The 24,922-nt window shown below is 29.9% G+C and overlaps 1 protein-coding gene across 1 annotated transcript; it reads right to left on the bottom strand.

Moving 5' to 3' along the window:
• Window positions 1-319: 319 nt before the first annotated feature.
• Window positions 320-2,670, bottom strand: LOC148227411 (uncharacterized). The gene is made up of 2 exons (XM_088202648.1): window positions 2,256-2,670; window positions 320-1,068 (listed from the first exon to the last, which is right to left on the bottom strand). Exons 1-2 carry the CDS (start codon window positions 2,587-2,589, stop codon window positions 380-382), a joined length of 1,023 nt encoding a protein of 340 aa, XP_088058774.1. The 5' UTR covers window positions 2,590-2,670; the 3' UTR covers window positions 320-379.
• Between the last annotated feature and the right edge of the window lie 22,252 nt (window positions 2,671-24,922).

Below are 24,922 nucleotides of genomic sequence, written 5' to 3' on the forward strand. Positions count from 1 at the left end.
TACGTATAATAGTTAATGTTTTTTCTAATATTAATTACTTGATGGTAAAAAATGCAATAAAAAATTAAACTTGATGCTTTTTTTAAAAAAAATATTTAATGTTTAATCTTTAAAACTGATATAGTATTTAATATAGTATAGTAAACTGATATAGTATTTCACATGTAACTATTTCAAAAATAGAATGTGAATTATAATGCTTTATAAATGACATTTGTTAAATACTACTAAATAATATTGTAACTACATATTATATAAATGCAACATAATTTTATATTATGAACATTAGCATTAAAAATAAATATAGTCTTATAATAAATTTTATTTTTTCTTAATATATAATGTTACAGTACCTATAATATTTTATCATATAATTTTATTAACTTACCGTTCGTTGGTCCAACACAAACGACTCCGGTAAATCTTTATCCGTAATAGTATACCTAAATTTTTTTAACAAAATCTTCGCTCGTGTTAGAACCAGCATTTTCATCTTGTAGCTTGGCATTTCAAATTCAAAATTATCACGCGATGTTTGCTTACTATTGGTCAAATGGTAGTCATCAAATATCTTGAGCTTTCCTCTGATTAATTCCTTCAGCAGATTGGCTGGATTGCTTTTCGGAATTTCACCGGTCATCAATAACCAGTTCGTTTTATTTCCTTCTCTAGATTCGTATAGCTCCACAAGAAGATTATATTGGTCTCTATACATATCATGGTTAAATCTTTGCTCGTTTAGTGCACTAGCTAATTCGCTCTTCTCGACACTGATTTCATTGACACGATCTGTTAGCGCATTTATCATTTCAGTTTTGTTTCTTTCGCAGTCATAAGTTCTCGCTTCAGAATCTAATGGGATTGTATAATGTGTAGATTCATATGTGACTTTATTTAAAACAACGCTTACGTGGCCCGAATTTTGTATAGTGTCTTCTCTAGAGTTTGATATTGAACCTTTATGTTGTCGAGGTACATTTGAAGCATTGGTATGTGTTGCTGGTCTTTGAGTATGACAAAAAGTGTGAGTGCTCCAAAATTGATTCTGGCCGTGTGTCATATGATCACCTGAAATTTAAATAAATATATTTAATCCTGTGAATTTAAAAACATATTACATACAAAGAAACTAAGTTTTCTGCAAAATATCATAATGAGATGAAACTACGTGGTGTAAGACTTATTCTACAAAATTGTCGTGCAGGCAATAAAGTGTAAATTTCAACAACCAGCTAGATAAATGATTTTTTGTTGCTTGCCACCACTTAAACTATATTCTATTTCAGTAATCGGGCAAGCCCAGAAAGGACTGGGATAGTGATTGTTATAGGTAGAAATGCATTCGTCAAAATTACAGTAATTGCAATCTTGTTTTTTATTTTCTTGTTTCACAAGTTTTATCGCCCATGTTTTTTTTATTTGCATTGTATCACTTAAAAAAATAGAGCCAGAGTAATGTATTATTTAAAGATAACTTTTCTTTAATAATTTGTTGCGCAATTAAATGACAATTCGATCCTTTTAAATTAAGCATCTACAATCTTAAGTAAATGATAGTATTTAGTGTAATATCATAAATTTTCACACACATAATTTTTTTTTTTTTAATTATAATTCTTAAGATGATTTATCAAAATATTGTATTTATTATAACTACAATATTTTTTAAAGTATTACTTTAAAATATATAGTATATTTGTATCTCGTATTTTTTATGTATAATAAAATGAAATGAAAAATCCTGAAAACATTTTTTATGATAAATCCCATATAAAACTAATATATCTAAAAAATGCGCTGTAAGACAAAATTTTTAATTGAAGTTAAAGTTAAACTATTTTGCAACCCGAGAATAAAAGATTACTAACATATACTTGTGTAATATACATATGTATATTATATTTTTTAGTATGCTTATCAAAGTAAAATTGTGCAGTAAATTAGTGTAATTGCTAAATTATTTTATTTGTTTATTGTAATGTGTTACACTGGGGAAAATATGTACCAACTGAGTAAGTCAATTATACAAAATTAATACCTAAAAGTAAGATTTAACTACCAGAATAAAAGTCTGGAAATCAGTTACATCTATATTATTAAATATAAATTACCATATGTAATATAATTTATAATCAATATATATCACTGCAGCTGAAGCCGATTTTTTTATGAATAAAAATTCAAGCACAATTTGATTTTTCGCTATTAAAAATAGCAATATTAGCAAAATATTAAATATATATTTGATGCCTCACCTCCTATAACCACTGATGAACTGTTAACCGTCGTGACCATATTCTTAACTATCTCCCACTTATAATTTAACGTGTCTTGTTCACGGATCTGCACATCATTGTTAGCGACGCACATTGTTTTGCAATTACTGCCTGATACGTGACCGTAAATATCGTAGTCCGTTATATCAATATTTCCGATCTCCCTGTTAACTCTTGCCCAAAACGTGAAAGCAGAAAGACCAGGCTCGCGGTTTATGCAAACTCGAAAGCCTTTTGGCGAAAACACCATAATCCTCAAAGATGTACCACCACAATACACCGTGAAAAACAAAAACAAAAATATGCCCTTCATGTTGACTTGTAAGTATTCGAATCACAAACTGGAGCACTCAAAGTCGGCTTCTTTGTATGATGCCTCCGAGTGACTGAGCAAAACCAGTTATTTTTATCTGTGAATTAAAGATACACGACCAAAGGTTAGAAGGATAATAAGAATCACGCCATACACGTTTACAATTATAAATAAATGTTAATAATAAAAAGTACAGTAATTATGTTCTACTAATAACATAAAAAATACACGGTTTTAGTCATTAACCATGAACTAAGCTTTATACCAATGAAAACAAACTAATTGTCAAATGAACAAAGGTTCTGATAAAATTATTAGTATAATATTCTCTAAATGATTATAATATAATATAAATCAGACATAAGTGTTTCTTAACTATATATATGTAAATTAAATAAATATAAAATACAAAAATAAATTAAGTTTTAGTTAAAACCGTCCTTGTTTAAAACATGATTTTTAATGTCAAGTTTGTAAATTTTGTAGGATTCTCTACATCATGTTAATATTTACTTTAGTTTTCTTTTAAACGCACATCAGTAATGATTACTATGCAAAATTAGTCTTTATAATAGTAAGCAAGAAAAGTTCTAAAATAGTCCCTACTGAAAAAGCTATTTGTGAACTTAGTCGTGTGTTTTTCGTTGATTAATAATTGTATTGTAGATTGTAAAGAATACTAGTTAATTTTTATTATTTTAGAGAGTTGTATGTTATAATTTGTATATAAATATCTAGATAGCGTTTGTGACAGTCTATGTTACAAGAAATTTCATGCCATTATTTTGAATAATAACGTCACATGTAAGTGTCTTCTCACATTGATTTTTTTATTAAGAAAAATAATTAAAATGGTACCTGTTTTGCATTTTTAAATGAAATTAGATATGAAAAGATTTTTATGTTTTAAGAGTATAAAAAAAAATAATGAAAGCAGTAAGTTATTAAGAAAAATGCGGATATCAAAATGGTTTTATTTTAACTAAATACCGAGTTTATAATGTTTTTTATTAAACTTTATAACACTATAAAGTATCCAAGTTGATTATTATATTTGCCATGAAGAGCAGGGAAAATCAAATAGGTCCATGCATACAGGATAATTTGATAAGTATAAATAATGATAGATGTCTGATAAATGACAAATGTTCAGATAAACATTATAACAAATTATATTTTTATATAAAAAATATATTAAATTAAAAATATAAAGCGTAACGCTTTATTATTTTATAATTTGACATTCTTAGAATGACGGCAATAATTCCCATCCAGTAATTAATAAGCGTATCGGGAAATTTTATAAATACTTGCCAATCTACGTCATTTAACAGTAACGGACTGTATTCTGTGGTTGAAGTGTGCTATCAATATACCTAATACATGGATATTTCCAATATTACGCATTATGTATATGTATATAAAATACGTAATTTTCCACTATCAAAGATAATTATTTTATTAAAAAACGTAGTCGTAAATAGCGATGAAAAACATTCTCAATAAATACACACAAACACGCAAAAACATAATGATATTTTGCTACAGGCATTCCAGTATGACCGAGAGTCAGTGAGTGTTCAATACTGATAAGGCCAGCTTTAACCTCAAATTGTTTGCCAATAGGTCTGCTAGCATTCAAACCACATCTATCTCGAAACGTAAACATTCGATATAATAAAATTGCACAATGCTATATAGTATTGCAGCGACTGTTATTTCTGAGCGATAAATTCTATTATTAAGAAATATTTATTTTTTAATAATAAAATATAATTTCATCTTTGTATACAACACGTGCTTTAATCCATTACGTTGTCTTAATTTAAGATAACTGAACTGTTCCTTGGCATTTTCATTTCGCTAGACCGATACAATCAGTTAATGGCACAGTGTTAGCAGGTGCAGCGTTGAATATGACAACATTGTGTTCTACACTTTACTCTCATAGGACGTCTAGTAAACATTATGATCATATTTATTACAATAATATGAAATATTAAAACAGCATTTAAATATTTAAAAAATATTTAAAATATTTAATTCTGATCTAATTTAAATTTTAGCTCTTATATTCTATAAATTAAATTAATTTAATAATAATATGATAAATAAAAATAATTCATTTTTGCTTTATATCACTTTACGAAAACAAATTGCTGAAAAAATTCATTGCGTTTGATATAACGTTCTATCCTATTGTTCATCTACCCTTTGGTCACCGATCGCCGGAGTCATCGATGAATCAGAATGTTGCGTGGACATAAGATAATCAGCAGATAGTCTAACATTATCACGAGAGCACATCAGGACAGATCACAGCCGACAATAATTCAACTCGACACGCCAAAGAAGACTCTCCGGCTTCCATTACCTGCCATTTCAACTCCACCGCCCGATAGCGGCATCGACATATGTTTTATAATTTAAATATATTTATAAATAAACTATTACCAGCTCTTCCGGTAATTATTTGGCTGCAAAAGCAAAACCAGAAATATATTTAAATTATTTTTATCTTATTCTAAAACATTAAATGCATTAATATGATTAATTTAATTTGTTTTAATGATACGTTTATTAAAGGTTTACAGTTTATTGAAGAAAATCGAAAATATATTGCTTTCTAAGCCCATTTTTATGTGTATAAATCGATAAATTCATTATGTTTACATACTATACTATAATTATTTTATAAATGTTTTGCTTCAAAAAGTACTATTTGCCTCAATTATACAACTATTTATAAAAGTAATAATCGCTTTATTGAAGCTTTTTATACGCACCTTTTTATGTGGGTTTTGAACTCAAAGAAGAAGAAGAACTAACAGCATCTCTATGCAAATATTATCGAAGGCCATTAAAATAATCCCTGGCGATCGTTCGCCGCTGTAGCGTTTCATTATGCAAGCTATTAGCGCTAATATAACAGTCGGAAAAATAATTGTCTACCTAGCCGAAGATGGGAAGAAGGCAGAGACGGTATTCGGTGGGGTGGGAAAGAAAAGTGAATTTGTGGAAATTATCAGTCGGTCGGTGGTGAGCTGTCTTTCCACCTAATTGCTTTCATAACTTTTCGCCCACTTTTCCGTCGGCAGCGCGTATGAAGAAAAGTTTCGCGCGGCCGCTCCGGGGAAATATTAGATTCCTAATTGTAGTTTCGTCCGTGGAAAAAGCTCTTTTGGCCCTTGTCTGAAAGCTCCTCGTCGTTTCTCTTCTTCCTTCTTCTCGTTTTTTCTCCGTCTGTTTTATTATTCGCCAATTAAAATTAAACGGTCTCGCAAGTTTTCCTTTCGCCGCAAACTCGGTCAGGCTCGGTAAGAACAGATGAGATTTTAGAACTCTTATAAATGACGCAATAATTTGCGTTTCATTACAATATTTTTATCATTATTTTTTCTTAGCAATATAAAGTTCTATGTGCTTTAAAATGCTTCACTAGAAACAGTTATAAGTTGCTATTGTTATATTATTTAGATCTTTTCAACAACTTTTTACTCCAGCAATCACTTCCTGTGTCACCCCTCAGCTTACTTTCACTGCGGTATTCATTTTTTCATCCAAAAATAATTTCAGTGACAAGATGAGTATGAGATTTATTTTCTTCAACAGGTGTTTTTACGGTCTATATATCTTGGTAAGCCTGTTATGGAATACGCATGCGACACAAGCGATTCTCGGCGGCTGCAGGATTTTATGCAAAGGCATGAAATATTTTCGGACAACTATCCACAATATTTCGATATAGCAACAAATTATGTATTGTATTAAGAGCCGTAATATATGTATATTGTAATATAGCACTCTAAATTGTAAAAACATCTATCTCGCATGGTCAAATCAATACCTGCAAAGCGGCTAACTAAGTCTGAATATAATAGTCTAAACCAAAGTATTTTATTTTTTATTTCTTATCTGTTCATTTGTCCTAATTTTCTAGAGTTGCAGATATTTTTCATTTCATTTAATTATTACATATTAAGATATACCATTTAGTTTATCATAATAAGTTATAATAACAGCGGTAGTATAACATAATTAATGTTAGCAAATCTGATCTATACATATTGAAAAATATAGTTGGTTCTAGAAAACTGCCCTAATGTAATACAGGCATTATTATGGATTTATCTTAGTATTTTACTTGAAAATTTCTGTCATTTAGTTGTAATATAAATGTAATATTTAATAGATCGGCTTTTAATGACAGCATTTTAAATAGCAAAAACGTTGTATAAACATTTATAAGGCGGTGGAAACAGAATAGCGCTGCTCCGACCGCAAGCTTTGGCCTTTAGGCGTTTAATCTTTATGCTTGGTCTTAACAATCATACTAATAACTTGGCCTTAACAGCTAATTTAGTGTTAAATCTTTTGATTCTACATATTAATATTTATTTTTATATAAATAATAATTATATATCAATGACATACCGTTTTGTTTTTAAGTCTTAATGATGTTCTCCTGTGCCACAATGTGACAAATAAGAAAGTAGGCTCTTTGTAAGCATGATTTTTATTATATTATCCTTAATTGATGTATTTCTATGTATAATTTTTATCGTGTTTGAGTAAAAAAAAACAAATTGGTAATGGTTACTTTACCTTCATCAGACATCAGAGTTAAACTAAAAATACTGCACCATTATTTTATGTTTTCATCTATTTAGTCAATTTTGTTAAAAAAAACTTTTTTACTCCATAAATTGAATATATTAACTTGTTATCAATTTACTTTAAATTGAAGGTCAGCAATATACGCTGATACAAAAATGATCATATCTTCTCGACCTAGATTTCAAATACAATTATATGAATATATGTATCAACAATTAAAGTTGTAATATTATTCCGTCAAAATATTCATAGGGACACAGTTTTAAGAATCTTTTTAATCTGAAATAATTTTTAAAACACTAATTTGGCACCAGTTTATTTTGCAAAAAAAAATTATAAAGCAAAAATTTTTTTTCAAGTTTATTTGGTTTAGTAGTTTATACATAATTAAAATACTCTGCAATCTGAATAAAGCTAGTCATACAAAATCACATTTGCATGTGTAACGTGCACAGTCCGGCTGTAAAATTACAGACTTCTGCTATAAAACCATTCGATCTGTAAAAATATAGATTTCGATAAAAATAATATCGCTGTAATACTAATATTTGACCTTTCTATTTTAAAAGTTTGTCAACCCTGATTTTTATTTCATGCCTCGCTAATATTTTATGTATGCAAATATTTTAAGTTCAATGACTTCAGCTTGAGTCAATTTTTAGACATTTTGGATCATTAAGTTATTTCTCATTACTATGCATATATTTTTTTAGTAAGATCAATCTTATTGATGTATGTAACTAGCTTATATATGATTTGATCCAACGTACTTGCTTTCGAAAAACATAATGGCTTCGACATTTGTTAGATTTAGTGTAAATGTACAGGATGTGGTAGAGATACATGACATTTTCTAACGATCTATACTTGTTCAGGCGAGTAAATGGAAGGGTAGTATGCGGTTTTGTTGTCTGACTAAAATATAATCGATTCCATTTTAGTGTTTATTCCACGGAACTGTGCTTTATTTATAGTGTATACTGAAAATATGCAATTGAAACATTTTAAATATCATAAATTTAATCTAAAAGTAGCAGTATATTGTATGCAACCAGATTTATCATTGACTATTTTATTAATTTACTCCTAGCGTTTTAAAGCCTCTCAGCATCATTTTTCTGTCAATTTTTCCAGACGCGTGCTGTAATTCACATACCTTTTCCATCGTTTTCCTCTTTCAATTACATTATTTTTATACAACAAAAATTATTCGTATTATAAACGACGAGCGTTTATACGATTTATTGTATCGCCCTGAAAAAGGCAAGAGGCACCCTCGCTATAATTTTTCTTTATCCGATCATAAGTTTGGCTACCTGTCACCGGTCGGGTGGCTCTGCAGGTTTTAGCCAGTATATATATATAAGGAGCCATTAGCCACCTGGCGTCATATTAACAATATCCTGCGTCGGGGATGATAAATTGTGGCGTCTAGGTGTCAACGATGCCTCAGTTGTCAGCGGCGACGGAATAAAGGCGTCTGCCCAAGATGTTTGCCTTATGTGCGCCGCTCAAAATTGATTAATATGTTCATATATAAATTATAAATAGGACATTTTAATCTATTTTAATAAATACATTCTGATTAAATGTGTTACATAAAAACCAAATTAAAATTATTACTATTCTTTAAACATATGTAATTTATAATTTACTTAAATGTAAGGCTAAATCGAAGCCATTGCACTCAAATAAAAAATCCAGTATCGATATTGTATGGCTCATTCTAACCTTTTGTATTATTGGCTCATAAAAAGCTTTACAACCTTGAATTTCCCTTTTTGTATAATATGATAAAATTAATAATAGCAGATATTTACTCAACCAACTCTAACGATGTCTTTTTAAGCTGCTTTCGTTCTTGATTTGATTTTTTTGACACTTAATTTCCTGATCAATTTTTATTTGTTTATTTTATATTTATTGATCTGGACATGTATGTACAATATTTACTTAACTATGTTGTCTTATTTCCTGTCGCACTATATCAGCAAATATTTTTTTACTGCTATTTTTTACTGACATTATTTAACAAGATTATTTTTTACTCTATCTAAGGCCACACAGCGCCAGTTGCTGATGCTAATTGAGGAATAACTGCGCTACTTATTTCGAGTCTTCCATGCGGGACAAATTTCCTTCCCATCGAAACGCTACATTTGAATATATTTAACGACGTCAGACTGTTGATACAACTTATACAGTTTGGTAACGGTATCATTTTAGACACAGGCCCGATTTTTTTTCTTAGTATCCTTCACTCAAAAGCCTGCAGTTACTGAGAGTTTCTAGTGCATAGTTTCCTCAACTCATATGACCAGAATTTTTTTTAGATGTATTTTAATTATTATAGGTACAGGGGGCGCCTTAAAGGAGTCTAGGAAGAGCAAGATGTATATATTTTATTTGAAATAAATCAATAACAACCTAACCTAGCACTGTTGTAACTGAACTGCAACATAAACTGTATAACTGCGTTGCTGGGATAAACCCTTTCCTGACGTGCATAATTATGAAGCTCCTTACATTTACTTTATCATTTTTATTTTTTTATTTATTTTATTTTATTTATTTATTTATTTCAACAGCTACTGATCAAGGTTATTATTTATACAGTAAATATTAATCTATTATAAAAACTATGCACGACGAGTCTTTATAACGTTACTGTAAAGAAGGATCATATTTTAAATTTTATTAAAATTTATATGTTTTTATTGCAAGGTTATATGAAAAAAAACATACAAACCTACTATTTGGGAAATCTTTTTCTCAATATATGTAATTGTAAAAAATATTTACCATTTTTAAATGTCATATAAAATATGAAGCAAAATTATTATGTTCACAAGAAATTCATATGAAAAAATAAGTTTACCAGAGTATATATTAACAGTATATATTTTTGTATACTACATACTAATACTAATTATAAACATCTAATTATAAATAACATACATGTTACTGGTTTCAAACCATTTTCGTGTTTATAATTCGTTATTAGCTGTAATTTGATCAAAAAATTTTTAAATATAAACGTTTGTGAAAATAATTTAAGGAAAAAATATAAAAACTTTTTACAATTTAAGCGAAAGAAATAGAAAAATATGGAAAAAACAATTAATAAAGTCATCATTTGAGTATTGAATTATTGATATGTAGTCTAGCTTCTTAAGCAAAATGTGTTTTGCAATATATACATTTTTAAAGTATTGGTCATTGCATTTTACTTTTTAAATGCTTGAGGAAGTCGTATAAAAATATTTGCAAAGCACAATTATTATTTTAAATTAACCAAATATTGCGTCAACTCGTTTTACTTTTAAGGTATAATGCTAATACCGAATTTATTCAAAATATGAGTTTGAGAATTCAGAATTTAAAATAATATTATCCCGCTCTTGAAGAAACTCACTAGATCCAATAATACTATAAGGTTATTTGACAAAGAACCACGAAAACAATTAAACAGAAAAACGTCTCACCGCCGACCGACTGACAATTTCCACAAATTCGCCTTTCTCTCCCCTTCTTCGACTAGGTAAGACAATTATTTTTCCGACTGTTGTATTAGCGTTAATAGCCTGCGTAATGAAACGCTATAGCGTTGAGCGATCACCGGGGATTATTTTAATATCCTTCGGTAATATTTACATAGGGATGCTGCTATTTACCCCGCCCTTAATAAATAGACGGTGTTTAAAATTCTGGGCGCGATGCGCGACGAACGCGACCCTTCCGACGAAAAACACCGACGAACCATTCGTACGCCCATTGTCTGAGTGGTACATAATAATAATGAGCGCCATTATGGCACAGCAGCAATGGCACCCCCTGTAAGCTCATAATACAAATAACAATGCAATGGAATAAATATTAAATTAATAATAAAAAAAGGTGATTCTTAATTTATTACATAATATTTAAGTGTGAGCATAACGCCTCCATCTGAACCATGACCACCTCAAAATGGTACTGTCATCCTACAATAATAATATTTTTTTTAAATAATCATATTTTTTTAGACTTTTTATAGTCACAATACTTCGTCATTGCAGAATTGCGCAGATTTAAAGCAAACCAAAAATAATCTACATTATTGTTTCTAGAAGACACATAAATTAAGACAGACAATTCAAGACATCTAGATGGATTTTATATACATTTTAAATACAAAGGTTATTTTACAGACAATATTTATATGAATTTATTAATAATGTAAAAATAAAAAATATCAAGATTGTGACACCAGGATAAAACACCACATCATAAATGTATTTATTACGCCAGTTACTGGAAAATATTTTGTTGCTCCATTTGACTTTTTCTAAGAATTCCGGTTATATATAATGATATATTTCTGATATAGAATGTATTGGGAAAACCGTCTAGATTCTGAAAACATATTGATTAAAAGTACGATGCGACTAAGGTAATTTAATTAAATATTTTAAAATAACATAATTGAAATATATTTATTATAGCTTGTGATAATTTAAAGTTTAATACATATGCAAAACGTTGCTCGCTAATTAAAAATAATTTTAAATGCGATTCTGCAGTTGCAAATAACATTTTTTAAATTATTTTCGAAAGCATTTATTCAAGCAAACTTGTTACGCCGATAAAATCTGGTTATTGCCTTAAATTGATTTACATATGTCAAGGTAAATTCGCTTTACATGATAACTTTTTTTACCCTTAATTAATATTATTAATTACTACTTGTTTAATAATTTTCATCATCCAAACTCATATTTCTCTGTATAATTTAATATTATAAAAATACATTTTAAATAATAAAATTTAATATATGAATGCGTTATGCAGAAAAACATTTTTATCACACAAAAGCTAATATGAATGCAAACATTTTTATGAGATTCCCCAACGCGCTTAACACCTTCGCTGGTATGTATGTGTTTATGCGATTCGCTGCAGAGATTAAAGTTAAAAAATTCAAATAAACACCCACGCGCGCGATAGTGGCGCGGAAGTAATGGACCGACTGGGATGCTGCGATGAAACCGGCGCTGGTTGGCGGAAACTGGCGACATTTTATGAAATTAACAGCGGCCATTGCCGCTTCCGGGAAAAATTAAATTGTCGACGTGACGAGATCGCGTCTCGCACCATCCTGCAGCAAGGTGTGAAATTGGAGCAAGGGGGAACGAGCTTTTTCAAGCACCGAATCGCCAGATTAAGCGAAATTGGGTGGCATGAGATTATAGCTAGCATGTATTGGTAAAAAGATGGTAAAAATGGTAACGTATTTTTTAAATATTTTTTATAGAAGATTTTATCGAGCTTAACTTAAAATAATAAAGTTATAGAGACATCTGTGGAGCCTCGGCAAAACTTTTATAGCATTAATAAAAAACCGAAATTATTTTATAATTTCACATAAAATATTATACCGTATAATAAATATTTTATTGCCTAATAAATAGTTTTTAATAATTTGTTTATATATTTAAAATAATATGTATGTGTAAAAATAAGTCTTACAGTGCCAAAATTGCAATCTTAGCGTTTCAGGATTGACATTTCCGGGATCGGCAAATTGCATTTTTATATATATGTTTAAGTCAATTATATTTTTACTAGTTTAAATATAATTTCACTAACACAGCTAGTTAAAATAACTTACAGTTTTTTATTTTCATTCGTAAGGTTCATTACCCACATTGACCATGTTAAAAGGTACCGATGGCAGAGGTCACCGCGAGCTGCTGACGATTTTAATCGTGGGAACATGGAAGGTTATTAGACCAGAAACGTTGCTGAAGGGGATTTGGGAATAGTAATCAAATAAAAGATAATATTTCATTTACAAGTAACTCGAATAATATCTTAGTACAAGAATAAAATTGATATGCTGGTTTCAGAAATGTAGTGCTACATAAATAAAAATATGTTGGAGCCCTAATTACCTTTTCAATGCCTTCCTTTTTTCTATTATATTTTTGACAGCTATTATTATGTTGAAAAAATATAAATATAAAATAAACTTAATAACATTAAACATATTTAAAATATGCGTCTGTTATAATTAAAATAAGTCAGTGAAATTTATTTTAATACTTATATCTATTAAAAAGATTTAACGATTATAAATAAATATGTAGTATGCACATTTTTAGTTTACATTTTTTTTAATGATTTTACATTTTGCTTATTCAATTAGCATAGTTATGCTAACAGTAAAAGTTTATCAACTTTTTTATAATCTTTCATAATAATATTCAAAAATTGATTTTCAACTATTGTATATCACTGTTTGAGAAATATTATTTAAAAATAAAAAATAGCAAATGTTGAGTTCGCTCTTAATATTCTAATCTAAATTCTTAAACATTAAGTAAATCAACATCTTAAATTTTTCTCCATAGTATTTAAAAACTTTTTCAAATTCAGGTAAAAATATTAACTGCGCTATTTTAATATAGAATAATAATAATATTCTATCTCTAAAATTTGTAATTATTTCATACGTAACGAATTATTAATATACCCTATTATTAATATATTCTTATGACTATACGTTTAATTATTTATTAAAAAAATATATTTTTATAAAATACATACAATATGTACATAATATATTTTCTTTAAAAAAATACACTAACCGTGTATCAATTAATATGAATTAGTCACATCATGTTTTAATCTATTTGCTCTTGATCATCAAAGATGATCAAGAGCCGGCTATGCGGTCATTGTTAATGATTGCAATTTTTCACAATTATTTCTCAAGGACATAGAGACTGTTTTTTATTACCAGTATTTATTTCATAACAGGATATAGCAATTTTAATATTAAAAAATCATATAAATGTCCATTCAACTCAAAATTTAAAAATTGTACATATTTAATTATTCGTTGGTCATAATTATATTTAACTATTTGTGCGTGTTCCATTTACAGTTGCAAAAGACTTAAACGATGTTGAGTCATTAAAATAATGTCAAAATTCTATGACTATCATCAATTATACACAAAAAAAAAACAATATTACCTCACATTGTAAATTTGTTACATTGTTCATTTCGAGACAAAAAGAAGACACTTGACGTGACAACTTCGGAAGTGCCTATTATATAAAATATAATGTAGCATTTTTACTAGCATAAAAACGTGATGGTACTGGTCCTCACTTATGTAAAAAATAATAATAACAGTTTTGACCGTTCAAGGACAAGCGTACAAAACATGCATGTTATTATTTTGTATTATTTTCATAAAGGCTAAAAATATATAATTACAACTAGCATGTACCAACTACATATTGTATTTTTACCTGAGCAGTAATTGCAAATATATTATGTAATTTACTACTATTCGTTTCAATAGTCAAGAATCATAAGATTTACAACAATAGTGAAGAATTATTATAGCTAAGTTTTATTTATTAAGAATTATTACTCTGAAACACAGAGTAATTTAAAATCGCTAATACATCCCTTTATCGTAGTAATACATATATAAAATAATCAACATAAATTTAGGAGATATAAAAAAGTTTTCACAATATATTTATTGAGTAATATTCTATATCATGAAGACAATTTATATAATTAAAATTTATATTTATAAAAAATTTATTGTGTATTAAATTAAATTAAAAAAAAAAATTTTATTTTTATTATATTCCAACTATATAATGAATGTCTAAATTTATATACTAATGTATTTTTTAAGTTACGATAGATAAATGTTTTTTTTTCAATATGTATTTTGTAAAATGTCTCTTTAGTTACACATGCTAAAAGTAATTTTCTTTATACTAATAATAATCATACATGTCTTAAATTTTACTTTTTATATACATACATATGTATGCAAAGTGTACATATTATATAGATGCCGAAGCAAATAAACAGTTCATACTTTTAGCATTTTACTACTTTTTGTCGGTATAAATTATAACATTTTCTCCGCTCGTAAACCAAAATGCGTACGGCTCTCCTAGGATGATGCCGTATTCAAGTATTCAACCCGTTTATAAATAATACATCATGCCGTAAAGACGTTAAAATAGCAAAAGCCATCAAGTCGAATCCACGAGAGTGGAATAGCAAGAAATGCCTACGAAAAAATAAAGTAAAAAATTCGGCACGTTCCCCTCAGGTCATCGGGCCGGTTTTACGGCACTGCAATCACTCAGCTAATGCTCATTGTTATGCCATATCCATAACTCAGGGCCGGCCCAGGGACCACTAAAACCGGGGCACCCCCGATCGGCAGCAAAGTGTTATTTCATGTAGGAAAATTATATAAACTGCCGGCAATAAAACCGCAGCAGGCCGGTCGGCATGTCGGAAAAAGTGCGATTCGATAAGGGCGGATTGCGCCCTTTATGACGGGCGATAAGGGGCGACAATCCGGCCCTGTGCGGGCGTCGATCACGATGAGATCAGTCGCCGATGGAAATTGACGCGATTTGTCCTTTGTTACGAGCATGAATATTTTATGGGTCGTATACAACGAGCGACCGAAAATATACACGAATTTTATTATATCGTACGATAACGATGTTTTCCTCGTAATGGTGTACTATATGATTTATTTTTCTATGTTGGGGTTAACTAAAGAGATCCCAAGATTGAACAAGCTGTGTTTTCAGAAAATTACCACGACTATAAATTTAACATCAGAAACTTGTTAAAGAAAATTGTTAATATAATATTTGTATAATTATAATCCTCTGATTTTAAAGCGTTTCTTTTCATGTAAGTATTACACACACACAATAAAACTTTTTTATATAGGCTTAAAAACTAGTGGTTTTATTAAGCTCACATAATTAAGTTTGAATTAGGTCAGATTTATAAATCGATGACTATTATAAATGTAAATGTGTAAATTTCTTACTCCACTTTTAAGTAAAACACAAAAAATCACGGTAAACTTTTTTTAAATTTCATAAATTAAACCAAAATTCATTTAATAATTGGACTGCCCAATGAAGGGATTAAATCGGCAGGTCTAAAATCATGAAAAAGCTTTTAGTAAATTTATATACGTGAAAATCTAAATATTATGTTAATAAATCATAATCCCTGGGGTGAAAGTTATTTGCCATGTGATATACAAAGGCAGGGTTTGAATGTCTAAGACAAAAAATGTCTTTTTTGTTAAAAAAAGGGCACCACCATAAAAAATATTTTTGAAAAGGGTGGAAAACAAAATCTCTTATGGAGGGGACCATAGTATGAATACGAGAACGCGGGAAACCAACGATCACTTCTTCGAACAATTTCTCATAAATTTCCTCCGACTTTTACACTTTGGGCTTCAAGGCATTAGAGCTCTAGAGCTTGAACCCACCAAGTTTGTACGAACTTCGAGCAATATGAGGCCGAACAAAATTAAGACTATCGAATATCGCAAAAGCTGCCGCTTCTCTCTTTGTATCATCCGGTACAACTCAACATTCGGAAACCAGAGTTAAAGCCGCTTTGAAAACACATGGAGTCTCAGTATCAGATAAAAACTGCACCTGAAGATTGCAATTGCTACAAAAAAATAACAATAAACAAAAATTAACATCCCTGACAATAAAGTCAAAACAAAATAAATTGCCTCCATTGTCATTATTAATAGCGCTGCAAAATGTTATTTATAATGACAATTGACTCATGAAAAAAAGTGTATGTGTGTGAACTAATGGAATTTTTGTCTAAAAAAACAACAATAAATCTATTATAGTATTAATAATTATACTTTATTTCGATAATTTAAAGTAAAAACCGCAAATATTTTCCTAACAACCTATTATTTTATAAATAATATATCGCAAAATTAATTTAATAATCTATTCAAAATTAAGTTACATTATTATATTTTTATCATAAAAAGTTTAAATTTTATTATAAAATTAATACACTATCTTCTCTACCACTTCCTTATTCACACTTATCAATTTTATTTAATTGATGTCGATAAAATTACATTTTTTAACACATGATAATTCTTTAAAAAACAGATACTAACAACAAAAAAAAATAGTTTATAATGTTTTTTCGTCATCAAACGGAACTCAATTATATACCAATTTTTAAATAATATATAAATGGACTATATATCTGTATTATATAACAAAAATTACCCATTGAAGTTTTTGATATAAAATTAGTACTTCTTTAAAGTAAATTAATAACCATTGTAATATATTTGTTCTGGAATTTTGTAGTTAGAGAATTTTAATTTTGGTAAAACAAAGTTTTTTATTAAATAATAAATATGTTGAGCAACAATTGAGAAATATTTATTTTCCGTGGGTGCGTCCGTAGTCTTCGAAGTGGGTTAAACTTTAAATTTCGAACATCGGACTGAACCAATATATGCGAAGAGAGAAACGGTAGCTTCTGCGATCTTTGCTGCACGATCTTTGTTCATCCGGCCTACTTTTGGGCGAAGCCCAAGCTGGAGAGCCCTTTCAGATCCGATATTTTGAACTCTGAAGTGAATATTTATGTGTGAATGCAAGTAGAAGTCTCTGAGAAAGATCCAGAGGAGTTCTTAGATTAAGTGTCTGAGAGCAAGTGATTATTGGTTGTCCACGATCCTGTATTTATATTCATGACTATCTCCATAAGGGATTTTGTTGTCCGCCCCTTTTTGGTGGAACGATAAATTACGGAAAGGTGACGAGTTTTTTTTATGAATAAAATTGCCGTTAAAGCATATTACAAATGGCCGTTTTGAAAGCCATTCCGAATGCACTCGTTAGCTTTTCTCAAGACCACGAGCTTATGACTTAAAGCTGTTAAAAGGTTTCCTTTTTCATTGTGGTGTGCCATTTTAACTAAAATACCCATTTTTTTAAACGCTTAAAAAGCTTAATCTACTGCGAAGTTTATGTTTTTATGATTAATTCCTCCAACTACGTTTAGAAGAGTGGTTTTATTGATGAACCTGACATGTTGCTTCCTAATATGATCACACACCAAACCGATCAATTAAAAGGCCATGAACACATGCTACTGCTGAAAAGCTTGGTTAAAACTATATTTTTTCCACTTTCCACTCAATAAATTGCTTTTTGAATAATATTTTTTTTATGTAAACTTCTTTAGAATCGCATCGAATTAAAATGGAATAAAACATCTTACTATATAATGTATATTGGCAGCACCTGCAAGTTAACGTGTTTCACAAGTTAAGTATTCAACTCGGCTTCGAAGCCTTCCTGCAATATGGCCATAAGAATATCGTTCCCTGAACGATTGTTTCGCTCGTCCCCCCGATCTTCTGCCGCGGGAAGGCGCTTTTTTATTTTACAAAATGGGACTATTGCCATATTGGAAAAGCCATCATCATTTTTTCCAACTTGTTCCGGTCCGACCCCACGATTTCCCACTCTCCCGACAAGAAATCCAACTTCATTCTTCTGCATCGTATATTTTCCAGATTTTTTTCCCCACTTGAACCTAGGCTACGATGTGCTCTCGCTCTGTGAACAGACATTAATTTAACGAAAATGATTTACGAGTAATTTTCGAAGGCGTTCGTATGCTAATAATTCTGTTAAATTGCCACAAATTATCCATTTGCAAAAAAAAGATAGTATTCTATTACCGTTAGTTTAACGATGTAATTTATATCTCTAATGAAAAAAATATAAGTTGCCATGATAAAGTATAGTGAACTTCAAACATATTTGTATTAATCTTAATAATAACAATTTTACTAGCGCCCTACAGTGTTTTACCTTCATATTAATGAGATGCATAGAGTGTAATTTTAATTGATACATTATTGCTTTATTATGAAAATATATCAGCGGTATCTTTTATCAGTGATTATTATCTATATACTTCTATAATGATATCGATTACAATGTAATTATTATGAATATGCTTTATAAATGCACACACATGTTGTCTGACTAAATTTAAACTTCCTAGATAGAATGTCAATCAAAGAAGTCGATAAAACTATTATGTGTGTATTGTTTTATAACTGTTTTATAACGTATGATTAAAAATTTAGTACCCAAATATAAACCTTTTTTGTTTACAAAAGAAATTTATTTTAAATTTTCAAGATAAAATAAAAGTTTTCTTAATATTTTTTCTCCAATAAAATAAAGCGTTGAGAATATTATCTACTTAAGAGGCAACTTAAAGATAATCTACTCAAAAGTAGATGATGAACTGTAGTCTCTGTTAGCATCGGGTAATTGGGTAGGGTAAGTATGCTAGATTGTACGTTGCGTGTTGAGTTCGTCATTAATATTTATTTTTATCGGAATCATTTACATAGATCAGCGGTCGCCAACCTTTCAGACCTCACGGACGACTAAACTCAAAATTTTTGAATCGAACCTCCACAATATTTTTTTCGCCCTAATATAATAATAAAAAAATCAAATTTAATAATCACTGATACATTCATTACAAAAAATACTAAAAAAATATTGTGAATTTTATATTATGTCAATGATGATATTTTTGTTTATAACTTATATTTGTGCAAAATAATAGTTGTATAATTTTGGTAGCATATACGCATCCTTCTGAAAAATGGGACGAACTCCGGATTCTGGACGTTGAGCTGTACCAGAGTAACGAGAAGAGAGAAGCGGCTGCTTTCTCTATCTCGTTAATTAATGATCAGCTGCTCTTCTTGGTTCAACTTCGTTGATGTGTTGAAGAGAGCCTCATGCGATGGGAGTTGAAATATTGTAATTAATCGTTACAAATAAAATCGAGTTATGTATAGTGGCCTCTCTAAATTTTAAGCTATACTAATAAATTATAATTATTACAACATATGTTACTTTACAATCTGATTTCAATGTGGTGTCTCCGTCGTAACCCATTGTACAACGCAAAATTTACACTAAATAAATATAAATATTTTCTTTCTGAATATCGCTCGTACGATGCCCCTAATGTATAATTTATCTGATAAAAAATATTGAGTATAAAGTCAAGTCTATCAAAATGCCGCGAAATATACACATATAAATATATTTATATACAAAAATATTATACTGGTCAAAAAGTTTCCCACAAACCATATCGAAAACAAGTTTTTTTATACTTTGCTCAATAAACGTGCTTTGAGAACCGACGAACTATGACAAAGAAAATCCACGGTAGCTCGCAATAAATTCGCGAGTCACGTGTGTAGCAATGAAAAATTCCAGCTCCCGCGGAGTGAATCAGCTGCCCCTTTCTTCTCACATGCATACGAAAGTGTTTCACATTCTGAAACAGATGGTGTAGCCTACTGACGTTTTGTTCATGTCTTGCCTTATGGTCCATCTTAAAATATTTATGGAACATCATCTATTCAAAACCATTCAGAGCGAACATAAATCATCGGCTCGAACGCATTTGTAATACGTGTAACTTTTTTGTTACAACACTAAATTGACTTTGATTGAGCCAATTTCTAGATTAACATCACGTGTCAGTGGCTCGGCATTGGATCAAGATATAATTATTTTTATTTGGTAAGATATTACTTTGAAAGAGTGTGTATGGATGGATTAATGTTTCCGCAACACACTCGTTTCCTTCCATATATATCCTGAAACCCAATTAGCCTTAGAACTTCACAGTCAATCTCTCCTATCTGATCTCTCAAACACGCAATACACGCATCCGAACCCAAACTTTTAATCCGAAACTAATGATGTACGTGGAATCTCACTAAGTTTTATTTTCGTTTCAATCTATCAAGTTTTCCCAACTCTATATATAATATAAAAGTATACAATCATTACTAGTGCTACATAAAATAATCATTATATTATATTGATAATACTGTTACATAAAGAATTCATACATTGCAATAAGGGTTTCAAGGAGAGCTACACACTAATTTTATATGTTATTTTAATGCACTTTAATATTTATTGAACTAAAATAAATTATACGAAGCAAACCAAATTGTGATAATATAATATTAATAAATAGGTTTAGTTTATAACAGGGCTGTGGAGTCGGAGTCGGAGTCGGAGTCGGAGTCGTGGAGTCGTGGTGTTTTGGCCGGAGTTGGAGTCGGAGTCGGAGTCGTGAAAAATGAGCAACTCCGAGCATTTTTTTATATTATGAAATTTATGAATTTTTAATTGCGTAATAATGAATGTGTATAGCGCATGAATATTAAACGTGTAGAAAAACACCAAAAATACCTTATAAAATTAAACTTTTTGAGTCGGAGTCGAAGTCGGAGTCGGAGTCGGAGTGGAGTCGTGTTGTTGGTAAATATCGGAATCGGAGTCGGAGTCGGAGTCGTGTTTTTTTTTAACGACTCCACAGCCCTGGTTTATAATATAAAATTAATATGTTAATGCTTTCTTAAAACATACGATTTTGACTTAAAAAGTCTAGATTTATTGTGTAAATTGATAAACAAGTCTATAGCAGTTACTTTCACAATGCAACTAAGCAAGTCACGAGTGTTAAATTTCAAAATACCAGATGCTCACTAACTTAACATACATACATATTATGATGTTAAATGCGTCTGCAATAGTTCTAATTGATTTTGAAAAGCTATGCCTAATTGTAAATATGCTAACAAAACGCGTTTTAAGCCTCGCATTTTTTAAAAATTTAAATATTTGTCTAGCAAACTGCAAAACCTAAGACACCGTGAAAATTGCTTTAAAAGGTTTAAAATGGTTGGGAGTGGCAAAAAATCTCGGGCAATACGGCGTAGGGAAAAGTTGGGTAGTAAAGATTAAATGGGCGGAATAATCAGAAAACGTCTCGCTGGCTGTGTACGATAACCGACATAAATATTGTATCCTGTACCCTTGAGTCTTAATGGCGCAAAGTTTTGGATGCTGCCGCACGATCATTTCCTTACGTATCATAAAATGATGCTAATTTGCAAAGAAGTTCAAGACGTTTTGCCTCTTATTGCAAGGCCAAGTGCCCTTACACGAGGACGCCGTTTGTTTGCCAACTTCAGTCTCTCGGTTACTGTTCTCTTGTAATTGTACACCATTAAACGGCAAGTGTTGTACATATTATTCTTATAGGAAAACGATATTTATATAATAATAAGCGGAACATTCCAGTTCAAAATAATAACAATATTTACATATACATATTTTTTAAATATGCAAACTCATCAAGATCAACTATGTAATTAATACAATGAAAAATACTTGTCACATGTATGTATTAATGTACATGCATATATTTATATACGGCGTGTAGGTATTAACGCCAAACTAAACAATGACACATGTTTAAATAAAACTATACGACAATTTTCCACTTCTTAACTGCAAAAATAAGATTTACATGTAAGTTTTTATAAGTAAGCTCTTGAAAATCTTTCAGCGGATAATCTCACGCTTCTGTTAAAAGTTATTATTATTTTTATATGTCCTTATTTCATTTATTTACTAGATCATTCATGCCGTAATTTTACGTTGTAGAATGCCCGCTTTGTTTTAATATTTCTATTAACTAATGGTTGCTATTTAGGTAACTGCTGTGAGGCTGTGAGACTGTGAGTCTGCCAGGAAGCAAACTCTGAAGGCTTAGTAAACTCGAACAGAACCGTCTGACAGACTGGACTGAGCAGTCCGATTGAACTAAACTAATAATAAATGATATGTAAACTGAAGTCTTGGAATGTAAACTATACTAAATGATATGTAAACTGAAGTCTTAGAATGTTTACTCTCTTCGCTAATGAGAGCAAATATTCCACTTATCCTCTTCTTTTTTCGACTAAGAAGACAAATATGACGTAAAATGCCGTACATATTAGTATATAAATAAAAACAGTTTTTCTACGTCTAATGAATTGTGTAAATATATATAACAATGAGCTTATTGTATTTTACTTGATAAATGTGCTGACCTTTTTAAACAGACAATAATAGCTCAAAAATTTGTTTTTAATTATGTTAGATGCCTTTGTATAAATAATGTATATTTTTTTGCCTGGCATCGTCTTTGTATATTAAACAACGCTGAAGACTTATAATTTTTTTTTAAAATCCTCATAATGAATAAAAATAATAGTACAATGCATTTAATAAATAAATTATTCATAAAATAAAATAATTTATTGCTGCGTATTTTTACTTTTTTTTTTTATTATTAGTGCAACTTAACACTAAGCTTTTGGGTTATGAGGCCAAAATTGTATGACTTTGCATGTAAATAGACGTCGGAAAAACTCCTAACACATAAATGACAACATATATAAAGACATGCAGGCGGTGAAATTGAAATGGCAGGTCTTGGAAGTTGGAGTGTCTTCGCTGGCGTGTCGAGTTGTATTATTGACGGCTGTAGTTTCGCTGGGATCCGTGTTCTCTGGGCGATCCGCTGATGTATTTCGTATCAATGCAGTCTCCTGGCTTGTCTCTGTCTCTGTTACTCCGTGGACTCTCTTCTTCTGCGTATCTCACCACATCTCTCTCTGTGTGACCAAGTATTACTTTGAGTGCAAATTTACAGCCAAATGACGCCGGAAAAGTTAAAAGCAGTTTATTTTATAAATGCTTATAAATTACTACTTATATAGAGAAATGTAGATGCTGCTATTAGGTGTCTTCGCCGGTTGTTGAATTGTATTATTTTCAGCTGCGATGTCTGTGGAGCAGCTAGGGTTCGTCGTGATGTTTTCTTGCGATGCTCTTTGTGTGATCTACTGTCTCTCATATCGATGTAGTCTACTGACATTTCTCTGCTCGTCTCTGCCGCGTCTCTGTCATCTCCCCATGAGTCTTCCCCATTGTAATCAAGTATTACATATTTCATAATACCGATTTAAATACAATTCTGGCAAATCGTATATGTGAACGTTTGTTAGTCAATTTTATCACATTTTAGACACACACCTAAAATGTGTTCACAGCTGAATATAAACTATACAGTTAACCATTCAGGCGATTAGTAACCAAAGGTTTGAAGGACAATACTCTTGTTCGCAAGATAGAATGTATTGTCTTGTATTGCAACAGTTATAATTACTCTGCTGCCTCCGGTCGGTTAAAGAATATGTCAATATACTTCTTTTGTTATTATAATTATTAGGTGTTAAATAGCACGCAATAAATTAAGAAACGGCAATAAATAACAATGAAAACTCTTACATGTATTAACTATCATTTGTAATTGACCGTTTCGTTCAATTTTATCGAGATTAGTTTGTCGTTATCGGAAAATTGATTTTACATATAGTTTTGCCCTTTTGATTATAGTAATATTTTTTTAACAAAAAGATGTGAAATTTTAGCTATTTTTGATTTTTGTTAAAAATTAAAAATGTTGTCATTGTAATGTTTTAGAAAGTATATTAATGAAATTATTTCGACTATAATTTATATATATTTATATTAAACAGTTTTGGTTCGCGTTAAAAAAAAACAATATAGAACATAGAAAATTATAATAGTAAAAAATTACCCAAAAATGCTTAATTACCAATGGGGGTATTAGTTTGCATAATATTAAAAAACAATTTAAAAATATAATATTATATAAAAAAAACACTGACGTATATTAAAAATGCGCTAAGCCGATTAGGGTGCTTAAAAATATTATTTTATAATTCACGTGACGTGTAAATTGTACGGATTCACAAACGAACAGAATAAACTACATGGAAATCCATCAAAAAACAAAAAGTATTTTGCTTTTTTTACGTGTATTTTTATAACCGAAGTACGATACTATGAATTTGCTTTTTCATTGAAGTCTACTAAAACAAAAGAAAAACTAC

Source organism: Plectrocnemia conspersa, unplaced genomic scaffold (assembly GCF_051122295.1).
Source record: "Plectrocnemia conspersa isolate PC_06_02 unplaced genomic scaffold, ASM5112229v1 ptg000013l, whole genome shotgun sequence".
Lineage (NCBI taxonomy): Eukaryota > Metazoa > Arthropoda > Insecta > Trichoptera > Polycentropodidae > Plectrocnemia > Plectrocnemia conspersa.

Bases quoted from the DNA above. Each gene is read 5' to 3' on its own strand.
- LOC148227411 (XM_088202648.1), bottom strand. From the start codon at position 2,589: ATGAAGGGCATATTTTTGTTTTTGTTTTTCACGGTGTATTGTGGTGGT. The intron at 1,069-2,255 runs GTGAGGCATCAA...TTTAAATTTCAG, and splicing joins TTCATCAGTGGTTATAGGAG to GTGATCATATGACACACGGC.